The 13,024-nt window shown below is 37.7% G+C and overlaps 1 protein-coding gene across 5 annotated transcripts in view; it reads right to left on the bottom strand.

The window, feature by feature from the left end:
* ufl1 (UFM1-specific ligase 1) overlaps positions 1 to 13,024 on the bottom strand; it is a 77,747-nt gene that overhangs the window by 39,513 nt on the left and 25,210 nt on the right. For all 5 annotated transcript variants that reach the window (XM_069887102.1, XM_069887103.1, XM_069887104.1 and 2 more), the window contains exons 6-7: positions 6,965 to 7,095; positions 4,347 to 4,405 (exon numbers count right to left, since the gene is read on the bottom strand). In XM_069887102.1, the coding sequence (XP_069743203.1) occupies positions 4,347 to 4,405; positions 6,965 to 7,095 (190 nt within the window). The remainder of the gene's footprint in view (positions 1 to 4,346; positions 4,406 to 6,964; positions 7,096 to 13,024) is intronic.

The following is a 13,024-nucleotide window of genomic DNA, read 5'->3' as shown; positions in this document are numbered from 1 at the left end:
AAAGGCAAATAGAAGCCAGACAGAATCTATCACATCTGTCTTCTGCCTCAGTTTTATTCCTGTTCACCTTCATCCTGGTAAATCCCATTAGGATTCATTCAAATGAGAGGCTGAACAATAGTCGTTCTGTTCGGAAGCATAGTTATTTATATAAACCTGCTTGATTTGACTTATCTCCAATATGAACAGATTCATATCAGAGAATCTTTTTTAAGCCTTCAGTGAGATTTTGTAGTCACAAACTAAAGGAAAAGATGACTCACTTAAACTTCCATGTTGGGCCTGCACTAGAATGATGAACAAAGCTCAACTAACACTGTAATGACATTACAGCTGCATATTCCTTCATAATAACTGAAGGAATCAGTTGCAGAAAACAATGACTATAGAGTGCAGATGATAAAAACATGGCTTTTAAAATGAATCCACATCTCCCATTGCGTTATCTTTTTATGGCTGTGTTATTATAAGTATTTAAAGTGGAGGTTGATAAATTTTTGGGGGTACAGGAACCTGGCACAGAAGAATGGTGGAGGCCAAGGGGAGATCAGCTGTTCTCACAATGAATGGTGGTGGCCAAGTTGCCTGCTCCTTCTGGTATTTTCTTGTGTTCAAATTATTATTTCTAATTAGCTCTTAAATCTGAATGCACAAGATGCAATGTAGTTAATAGGAATGGGAACTGAAATACAAAGAATTGGCAAGCTGCTTATTCTAGCAGCATCTTCAGTTGCTGATGTACAGTATACATTTCCTGCATTATTCAAATTCCTGCATTAGCAACATAAAATATACCATGGCTAAACTACTCGACATAACAAGGTTCAGGAGGTAAAGGGGAAACATGCACTTCAAAGCAATTTTTAAATGTGTTTTAGTTAACAGTTTTCCTCCTAATTTTTATTCATCATTCTATCGCATTCGCGGTCCATTCACTAGAGTACAAGGTAAAATGGGGCAGCAAGACAGACCCTCCAGATGCAATCCTTGTCAAGTGCAAGTGATGATTCTGATGGAGGGTGGAGTGGGGGCACTGCATACTTTTGGGTGTCTATGAACAAGATTAAATGTCTGTTCCTTTATGCATAGTATGCATGACAAACTCAAAAGGAAAACTGCAGATTTTATTGCTATAAGCAATTAGAACATGAAAATCATCACATTTCATAATGTTCTGCATGATAGATTTTTTTGCATACGCTTTATTTAACGTGAGGTTATTTTTTTTTTGCAAGTGATCTAGTAGACAATCACATTGTAACTGTAATGGATTTACCTGCACACAATTACCTAAAGCTATTAAGGTGGGGGGGGGGGTTAGGGGGAGGGGGAAGAGGGAGGGAGAGCTGATATAGGATATAGCTTTTTGTTATATCCAAGGACACTTTGCAAATACAGGTATGTGCCACAACATGTCCACGACATGTTCCGTGAAATTTGGCATTATGCAATGTAGACATTGTGTGAAAACCTTACAATATACTTATCAAAGCTATATGGGATATTATAGTGTACCTGTAAACTTTTTATTTGTAAGTAGGGATCAGTGTGGGGACCGCACAGGGCTGTGGGGAGAGAGGACAGTGGATTCAGTGTGGGAACTGACACAGGGCAGTGGGGAGAGAGCGGGGCAGTGGGATCAGTTTGGGTATGCAGTATACAATTTCCTATAGCTAACAAATGCTTTTTCTAAACTGCTGCAGACTTGCTCACGGTAGCTGAATAATTATGGGACCACGAACATATATGTGGTCGGATTTTGCCTGAATGATGTTAAGTGGTGCATACTTGTATCTGGTTTGAGTGGATTAGAGGTCCCTCTATTGATTAAAAAAAACAGGTGCTGCAGCCTCTCCATGATTTTGTAAAGCAGCTTAAATGCACGATGCAGGAAGAAGTAACAAATGTTTATTGCAAAGTAAATTCTGTAGGGTGTGAGGTCCAAAATGTGGAATTAAACAGGTCTTAGCTGGTTAACTTCCTCAATCTACTTTACCATTATGGAGGAAAAAAACACTATTGCAAGTGCAAGTAGGAGAAAAGAGCTTCGGGATTCAAACTAACAGTTCTGGGAATCATGAAGAGTTAAAGGAAGGGTCGTGGTCTTTGGCAGAGAGAGATTGGAGATGGTGGTGTATCACATATAGGGGGCCTTGCTCACCCTGCAAAGGTTGCAATTTGTTTATTTCCTTTCAAATTAAAGTAGGTTGAGCCTACTCAGTCAGATAACACTGGACAACAAATGTTTTCTAAAAGGTTTGCTTCCTGAAAAAAAAAATTGGGGATTATGATAGACAACTTCAAGCTGAACACAAAGATAATTTCAGATTTGCTGTACCACGTAGAAATTTGGAGAAACATTACATTAATTTTTATTGAACTTAGCATGTTTAATCGCATAATGACGCTGACACATTGCATTAGTTCAACAGATCTAAAAATATTTTGCCGCTGATTTTCATTTGTACTCAGCATCTGATGCCTCTTGTGTCAGTGCCCAACAATAGCTGGCCAGCAGTGATGGATGCAAATTACCCTGATACTACTTTTCCATGGTCACAATGTCCTGGTGAAACCTTTCACCATGTTCATCACTGACTGCACCAAGATCAGCAGGAAGAAGTCCAAGTGCGAAAGCAGAAAATGAATTTTCAATGACATATTGGACTTCATGGTTTTGTCTGCTTGAAGCAGGATGTCAGTCAGCTGGATGTAGTTTGGTTGCCAAGAAAATTCTCAACAACATCTTTAAAAGCCTTCCAAGCATACTCAGGCCAAAGACAATAGGCCCTTTCAGGTGGCCTGAATACCCCAGTGTAAAGCCACATAATCTCCCCCCTTGCTGCTAAACACAACGTGAATGCAGCAGAAGCACCTCCAAGCCACCATCGCCAACCCTCCTCCAGGAGGGACAATCGGCGGAGCTCCGGAAGGTATAATCAGCGGAGCACCGGGCTCTGCCGAGGCACTTGAATGTGCAGCCGCTGTAAGCAGCTGCCTGGGGCGGGCTATCAGCCGGCGACGCAACTCCATTCTGCCTGACAGCCCCGCCCCACTGGGGAGGGGAGGTTGGCAGGGGCCATCGGGGCAGGGCACGTTGGGGCAGGGGTGGTCAGCGGGGTATGTCACAACCCGGCTGGTCACTCCTGTGGCTCAAAATGCAGCCTAGCAATGTCAGTCTTCCCTACCCATAATCCCCCATGCAGCTGGAACTGTTGTGGGAAACACAGAACGGTTCCACCTGCATGGGGGATTATGGGTAGGGAAGACGGCCATTGCTATCCCGCATATTTATGACGGGTGGTGCTTTGGCACCAGTGGCCCCGCCTCCATCAGATCTGGGGGCACTACAAGGTGCCTCTGGATATGAATAGGCCCTTCAGGTGGACCAGGCAAAGCTGCAAGCAGCTTTTTAGGGATGCTACCTGAAACGTGAGTCCGCAAGTTAAGTCAAGGCGGATGATCCACTTGAAAGGGCCTAAAATTTGCATAGCACTTGCACTGAGTGCATGCCCAGGCATGCTTGGACTAACCAAAAGAGACCGCTTTATGGGCAATATACTAGTAGACAAGATATGACAGGAAATCACGAAAATAGGTAATATCTTAAAAAAAGTACATGATAGAAAAATGTTAAGGTGATTTTTGTGATCTGCAGCCCAAAATCCATAAAATACACCCATGTGTTCAGGAAACAAAATGTTATCCAGTGTAATCTTTCAGTTTCTCTAAAACAGGGATTCCCAACCTTTTTGTTCCTCTGTATCCCTTGGACATTTTTATAGGTTCCCGTGTACCCCTAAAAATTAAGGATTAAAAAAAACACAACTTTGTGCAATCTGACTGCAGATTACCACACCATATATTGTACAGTAGTGGTTATTCTCTCAGATCCAATGTACCCCCTGAAAAGTGCAAATGTACCACTGGGGGTACATGTACCCAGGATCGGAACCCCTGCTCTAAAACATTCGACAAAGTAATTATAGAAGTGGTATTTTGCAGGGTGATGCCTGCTGTAGGATGTCACCAAGCAAGTCTGAACACTTCTGAGGCATGATGTGTCTGGAAAATAGAGAAGGAAAACTGCAGACATTGCAGCAAGTGTCTAATTGCTGTAAGTGATTAGGATGTTTTCAAAAATACCATCATATTTTAAAAATATTGTTCTGCCTTCTGGGCATTTTCTGCACATGCTTTACTGTATTATTTTTATTGAAAGTATATCAATAGGTTGTCATACTATAAGTGCAGTGTCTTTACCTGCATGGAACGACGTCAAAATAACTTTCCAAAAAACATTTTAAAATAATGCATTACAAAATATAAATCCACAGAAAACTTACAATAAAGGAGATGATCCTGAAATTTATACTGAGATATCAGAGAGCTTATTGGTGTTGGCCTGTTGAATAAGAACAATTAACAACACCATTTTAAAAAAATATTAAATATTGAAACATGTATTTTGTTTCAAAACTTGAATATTTCCAAAATTTACAGAAATGTTTAATAAATTATTTTATAAATAATTAGAGATCATAGAACAACATCTCAAAAGAAAAATAGACCTAAATAGGTCTGACATGATGCTCTGGTGAGGTCTCAGTGGTTTGGAAGATGGCGAGTGTCATGCCACTATTTAAAAAATGATGGATCTATAGGCCAGTTAGTTTAACACTACTGATTTGGAAGCTATCATTAAAGAAGGAATAGTGAAGATTTTGGAGCGAAATAAATCCATCAAGCAGACATCAGCGGGGATTCAGCAAAGGCAGGTCCCAATTGATGACCTTACTGCAGTTCTTTGAGGATGTAATGAGCGCAGAGAATAGAGGGGAGCAGATGGCCATTGTTTACTTGAATTTCCAAAAGGCATCTGATAAGGTGCTACATAAAAGACTTGCACATAAGATAAAGACGTACAGAGTTGGGGAAGATGTATTAGTGTGGATAGAAGATTGGTTAATCAATAAAGAGAGTTGGAACACAGGGGTGTTTTCCTGGTTGTTAATCTGTGCCGCAGGGGTCGATGCTGGGCCCGCAACCGTTCACGATATACAGTAATTATTTTAAAGAGGGGACAGTGTGTAATGTATCTAAGTTTGAGGATAATACTAAAATGAGTGGAAAAGCAAATTGTGCAGAGAATACAGAGTCTGCAGAGATATAGATAGGTTAATTGAGTGGGCAAGGGCCTGGCAGATGGAATATAATGTTGGTAAATGTGAGGTTATTCACTTCGGAAGGAAAAATGGCAAGTGATTGCAGTATGCTGCTGTACAGAAGGTCTTGGGAGTGCACGAATCCCAAAGGTTGGCTTGGAGGTGCAGCAGGCTATCAAGAAGGCAAGTGGTCTTCATTGCTATAGGGATTGAATTTAGGAGCAGGGAGGTTATGCTGCCACAGTACAAGGTACTGGTGAGGTCTCATCTGAAGTACTGTGAGCAATTTGTACTTGAGGAAGGATGGCTTTGGAGGCAATCCAGAGGAGGTTCACCAGATTGATTCCAGAAAATGAGGGGGTTAGTCAATGAGGAGAGATTGAGACATCTGGGGCTGCGGTCAGTTGAATTTAGAAGAATGAGTGAGGATCTCATGGAAACGTATAAAACTATGAAAGGTGGGGGAGACTAGAACGAGGGGATATAGCCTCAAGATCTAGGGCAGTGGGTGGAGATGAGGAAGAATTGCTTTTTCTAGAGGGTGGTAAATCTATGGAATTCACTGCTCAATGAAACAGTGGAGGCAATCTCAGTAATATAAAGATATGATTGAATAGATTTTTACTAAGTAGGGGAATAAAGGGATGCAAAAAAAAAGGCAGGTAGGTGGAGATGATCCTATGATAAGATCAGACCAGATCAGACGTGGCAGAGCAGGCTCGACAGGACAGATAGTCTATTCTTTTTCCTATAATTATTAATGAGTTTAAGGGTAGGAAAATAATGTTTTCAATAAAAATTAGATATCCAAGTGTCTAAGCAAGTATATATACAGGAAGGAGAATGCATAACAAGCGTACTTATCAAAAATAAAACCATGTGCATTATTTTGCAGTAATGTTACAAAGAACTCATGTGAACAACAATGTGAAAACAGATAAGTATTTATAAGTATTTTTTCATGTACCTGCAGCTTCCTTTCACTACAGATTCATACACTCTACAAAAGTAGCATTTTTTAAATTCCAAAGTACCTCCAGTACATGTACTGGAAATATATATTTATCACTTTATCAATTTTTGTACCATTTTTTTCCAAATGTAGTATTTTGGCTGGACCTTTAACCCACCTTGTTGTTGCTGGGCAGTTAGATGCAAAGTAAATACAGTAGAAATCCAAAAATCCAGATGCCAGGAATCTAGACCACACGTGACTCCAGACTTTGAAAACTCTATTTTAAAATTTAGCAGGTGTGCATGTGTGTGCATGCATAACTTCTGAATTCATTTGTATGCTGTATTCTTTTTTTTACAAAGTTAATTTTTAAACATAATTTCAAGCATTTTCATGCAGTTTTTTTTTTACATTTAATTTTTTTTTAAACTGCTCATTTTGATAAATGAAGCATGTTGTATTTGCTAATGAATAAACTATCAACATTTACCTGTTTATCTCTTCTTCATTCTCCTCAAATTTGCATTTTAAAAGTATTACCCGAGAATCTGGAAAATCCAAAAATCCAGATTGACCCAATCCCCAAGCAGTCTGGATTATCAGACTTCTACTGTAGCTAGGAATGGGAAAGTATGCACTTTATCCAATAGTATTTAGATTAAGCAAGTACATATGGTCAGATCATATCCTTAAAAAAATATTTAGATCAACTAACATAGAACCAAGTAAATATAGCATGGATGTAAAATCTGTTCATTTTATAAGGTCTCTTGCTCAAAATGTTAATTCATTCCTTTTATTTAAACTAACAATGGATAAATAAGTATGATCACTTGATCCATACCTAGTTACTGCACTGAAAAGTCCACGAATCCGGGCCTTGTGTTTAGCTACGAAAGCATCTGTGAAAATGACACTTCGATCATAAATGTCCATCTGTCCATTAATAATTCTTCCAAGACGCCTTGACAATTCCTTTAAAATATGGGCAAAAACATATAAATTCAAAGGCAGAAGTAAAAGTTTTCATAAAATTATGACTTCTTAAAAATTCTTGTAGTGACAACTTTCAGGACTATTTCACTGAATCTCAAGTTCATTTGTCATCCAATTGTACAAGTATAACCTGATGAAACAGTGTTCCCCAGTCCACAGTGCAGAATAGTGCAAAACACACACATAGATATAACACATGTACAGACACACACACCCACAGTACATATAGTATTATTCGGATTTCAAGCAACCAACCAAAAATTTGCAGTAAATAAATAGGTAAAAATAAAACAATGTTTAAAATTGATGTCCCCTAATGATCCGTTCACCAATCACACAAAACACAATCTCAAGCAACCGGCAAATTCACTTAGCTAGAATCTACCAATCCCTATAGGTATTGGATAGTGGGGGTTTTACTGTGTATTTCAAAAAATATTCCGAATAAGTAAGTCACAGAGAATTGTTTTAAGCAGTCTCACTGCTCGAGGGTAGAAACTATACCTCAGCCTCATGGTTCTGGCTCTAATACACTTTTTTTGAATATTTTATTTAAGATCAACACATATAACCATATAACCACTTACAGCACAGAACAGGCCAGTTCGGCCCGACTAGTCCATGCCGTAGCAAATCCCCACCCTCCTAGTCCCACTGACCAGCACCCGGTCCATACCCCTCTAGTCCCCTCCTATCCATGTAACGATCCAGTCTTTCCTTAAATGTAACCGATGATCCCGCCTCGACCACGTCTGCCGGAAGCTCATTCCACATCCCCACCACCCTCTGCGTAAAGAAATTTCCCCTCATGTTCCCCTTATAATTTTCCCCCTTCAATCTTAAACCATGTCCTCTAGTTTGAATCTCCCCCTTTCTTAATTGAAAAAGCCTATCCACATTTACTCTGTCTGTCCCTTTTAAAATCTTAAACACCTCTATCAAGTCCCCTCTCAATCTTCTATGCTCCAGAGAAAAAAGCCCCAGTCTGCACAACCTTTCCCTGTAACTCAGACCCTGAAATCCTGTCAACATTCTCGTGAACCTTCTCTGCACTCTCTCTATTTTGTTTATATCTTTCCTATAATTTGGTGACAAAAACTGTACATAGTACTCCAAATTTGCCTCACCAATGCCTTGTACAATTTCATCATAACCTCCCTACTCTTGAATTCAATACTCCGATTTATGAAGGCCAACATTCCAAATGCCTTCTTCACCACACCATCTACCTGAGTATCAGCCTTGAGGGTACTATTTACCATAACTCCTAAATCCCTTTGTTGCTCTGCACTCCTCAATTGTCTACCATTCAATGTATATGACCTATTTAAATTTGCCTTTCCAAAATGCAGCACCTCACATTTATCTGTATTAAATTCCATCAGCCATTTCTCAGCCCACCCCTCCAGCCTTCCTAAATCACCTTTTAATTTACGGTAATCTACCTCACTGTCCACAACACCACCAATCTTTGTGTCATCCGCAAACTTGCTTATCCAATTCTCTACCCCTACATCCAGATCATTAATATATATAACAAATAATAGTGGACCCAGGACCGAACCCTGAGGAACTCCACTAGTCACCGGCCTCCAATTGGACAAACAATTTTCTACCACTACTCTTTGACACCTTCCATCCAACCACTGCTAAATCCATTTCACTACCTCCTTATTTATACCTAATGCCTCCACCTTTTTTCCTAACCTCCTGTGGGGAACTTTGTCAAAAGCTTTACTAAAGTCCAAATAGACAACATCCACAGCTTTCCCTTCATCAACCTTTTTTGTAACCCCCTCGAAGAACTCAATCAGGTTTGTCAAGCATGATCTACCCCTGACAAAACCATGCTGATTACTCCCTATCAATCTTTGTACCTCCAAAAATTTGTAAGTAGCATCCCTCAACACTTTCCATCAACTTGCCCACCACAGACGTCAGACTTACAGGACTATAATTCCCAGGTTTGCATTTGGATCCTTTCTTAAACAGAGGAACCACATGCGTCACCCTCCAATCCTTTGGTACCACCCCCGTGGCCAGTGACATCCTAAATATCTCTGTTAATGGCCCCACTAACTGTCCACTAGCCTCCCTGAGTGTCCTAGGGAATATTTTGTCCGGTCCGGGAGATTTATCCACCTTTATCTTTTTTAACACAGCCATCACTACCTCCTCGGTTATCCTTATATGCTTCATGACCTCCCCACTATTTTTCTTTACTTCAACTGGTTCAACATTTTTTTCCCTAGTGAATACCGAGGCAAAGAAATCATTCAAAATTTCCCCCATTTCCTCAGACTTCTCACTCAGCCTACCCTCGCTATCTACAAGGGGTCCAATTTTATCTCTCACTAATCTTTTACTTTTAATGTACTTATAGAAACCTTTTGGATTTATTTCTACTCTGTCAGCCAAAGCCTCTTCATGCCTTTTTTTGGCCTATCTAATTTCTTTCTTAAGATTCCTTCTACACTCCTTGTAGTCCTCCTTCAACTTCTCAACTCCCTGCTCTTTATACCTCTTGTACACCTCCCTTTTTCTCCTAACCAAATTTCCAATATTCCTCGAAAACCAAGCCTCCCTATGACTTCCAGCCTTTCCTTTGATCCAGACTGGGACATAACTACTCTGTACCCTCAAAATTTCTTTTTTGAATATCCTTCATTTTTCATTAACATCCTTACCTGAAAATATCCTGTCCCACTCAATACTCCCCAAATCCCTTCTTATTCCTACGAAATTTGCTCTTTTCCAACTACCCTAAAACTAACAGAATTATGATCACTAGACCCAATTGGTTCTCCAACATTAATGTCCGCTACCTGACCTAGCTCGTTCCCTAACAGGAGATCCAGTATTACACCATCCCGAGTCGGTTCTTCTACTAACTGATTTAGAAAACAATCCTGAACACATTTAACGAACTCCAGCCCATCCAGCCCTCTAACCGTATGGGTATCCCAATCAATGTGTGGGAAGTTAAAATCTCCCATGATCACTACCCTATGATTTTCACACATATACGTTATGTCCCTACAAATTTGTTCCTCTAATTCCCTTGGCCCATTTGGTGGTCTGTAATATACCCCTATTAGCACCCTCTTGCCTCCTCCACCCCTCAATTCCACCCAAACAGACTCACTGGTTGATCCCTCCATACCATCCTGCCATCTCACGGCAGTAATGTCCTCCCTAACAAGCAGAGCAACTCCTCCTCCTTTTTTACCCCTGATCTATCACATCTAAAACAAATGTATCCCGGAACATTAAGTTGCCAGTCCTGCCCCTCCTGTAGCCAGGTCTCACTAATTGCCACAATATCGTGACCCCAAGTATCTATCCATGCTCTCAGCTCATCTACCTTGTTCACTATGCTTCTATAACAAGTACTGAAAAACCCAGCACTACCTTGCTCCATTTTACGTGTCATGGCTAAGCCATAAATATATAACAAATAGAAAAAACTTCACATTATTACAAAGTTATTGATTAAATACATGTTGATTAAGATAAGGAAGATAAAAGACAGAAACCCATCTAAACCCTAATTAAACCTTCCATCCCAATCTCTTCTACTCACCACTAAAAATACTAATTATAAAAAAATCATCTAAATTATGAAAATACATAATTAATATGATTATATATTAAATTTGATTGCTTTAGGAAATGCTCAAAGATCCCAAAAACATTTCACAAGAAAACATTATTTATTTTTAAAGGGAAGACTTCTCTGGTCCAGAGGATTCAAAGGAATTATTTATAATTTCAAACCTAATTTTTGAGCATATGGGATCCAAATCTGTAACAATATGGAACATTTACTTCTCAAATCATATGTAATTTTTTCATAATGGAATACACTTTGAATCTCTGTTTGCCATCTTCCTAATGATAATGAAACATCTGATTTCCAAGTGATAGCAATATATTTCCTTGCTATCACCAAAGCTGATTTAATAAATTTCAACTGAAAATCTGATAAACGTAATTTAGGAGTTATGTTTTCAAAATTTCCCATCAAAAATAACTCAGGGTTCAATGGAAAAACAACACCTGTAACTCGTTGCAAAAACTTACTAATAGAAATCGGAAAAGGTTTAACTTTTGAACAAGACCATGTGGAATGAATAAAAGTTCCAATACCTTCATCATATCCTAAACATTGATCCGATATATTTGATTTCCATCTATTCAATTTCTGAGGTGTAATATATAACTGATGTAAAACATTATAATGGTGTAATCTATATCTTACATTAATTGTATTAGATATTACCTCTTTACATAAGTTTTACCAAATTTATTGATCTATTGATGAATTTAAATATTGTTCCCATCTTTATCCTGACTTAAACAAACCCAATTTAGGTGCTTTCCCTTGTAATATCATACATGCTATTGAAATAAACTTTTTAACAATTCCATCTACAATCAACTGTTTTAAATCTATAGAATATTTTAATACCACATCTGGTCCTAATTTCTCTCTTAAATAAGATCTCAATTGAAAATAATAAAAAAGAGAATTATGTGGGATATCATATTTAATTCTTAACTGATCAAATGACATCAATCTACCACTCTCATAACAATCTCCTATTTTAGAAATTCTTTTAGTATACCAAATATTTAAGAAAAGGTTATCTTTTTAAAAAATTATGATTATTAATTAATGGTGTTTTTGATGACAAAAGACCCATCATTTTCTAACTTAACCTTATATCAAATATTAATCAAATTTTTCAATAATGGAGCATCTCTGTCAGCAACCATTAACCTTGTTCCCATTTATAAATAAATTCCTCAGGTATACTTTCTCCAGTTTTATTTAACTTAATTTCCACCCATGACGGTTTAATATTTCCATATAATGAAGCAAGAAATGTTAATTGTGCTGCTTTATAATAATTCTTAAAATTAGGAAGTTGTAATCCACATAATTCATATTTCCATGTTAATTTTTCTAATGATATTCTTGCTATCTTACCTTTCCAAAGAAATTTCCTTACTTGTTTATTTAAATCCTGAAAACATTTTTGTGGTATGGAAATTGGTAAAGTCTGAAACAAATATTGAATTCTTGGAAAAATATTCATTTTAATACAATTATCCCTTCCAATTAAAGTTATAGGTAAATTTATCAATTTTTTCAAATCTTCATTTATATTCTTAAATAATGGAATATAATTTATATAAATTTTTCAAGTTGTTATCTGTACGTATTCCTAAATATTTAATCCCAATATCAGTCCAATTAAATATCTTTTTTGACATTGTGAATAATCACCTTGTACTAATTCCATGACTTCACTTTTATCCCAATTTATTTTATAATCTGAAACTCTTCCATAATCTACCAATTGTTTATAAAGTCAAGGTAATGATAATTGGGGTTGAGTTAAATCTGCAAATAGACTAATCTTATGCTCAGTTTGATTTACCATAAAACTTTTCAACTGCTGTATCATGCAGATCATTTGTTCAAGATATTCTATCACCAAAGCAAACAAAGCTGGAGATAAGGGACATCCCTGACTATTTGATCTAGTCAAATTAAATGATTGTGATATCTGGTCCTGAGCTTCACTTTTGCAATCCAAAAATATTAAAATAATTCAGATTAAATACAACAAGTTTAATTATTAAAAAAAAGAAAGACAAACAAAAATTCCCACCCAATAAGTACTGAAAAACCCAGCACTACCTTGCTCCATTTTACGTGTCATGGCTAAGCCATAAAAACACATGCAACCCACCAGAAACTAACTTAACACATCCCCCGATCCCCGCGGGAAAAAAAACTTGATTTAATCAACCACAATTCCATCTAGCATAAGAATAGATAATATCAATTCTTCATCCATCAAAAAAGAAAAAAAATCCCTGTATATTAAATTCATTG

The sequence above is a fragment of the Narcine bancroftii genome, chromosome 6, assembly GCF_036971445.1.
Source record: "Narcine bancroftii isolate sNarBan1 chromosome 6, sNarBan1.hap1, whole genome shotgun sequence".
Lineage (NCBI taxonomy): Eukaryota > Metazoa > Chordata > Chondrichthyes > Torpediniformes > Narcinidae > Narcine > Narcine bancroftii.
Note: the sequence above shows the minus strand (reverse complement) of the source record. Positions and strands in the feature narration are given on the sequence as shown.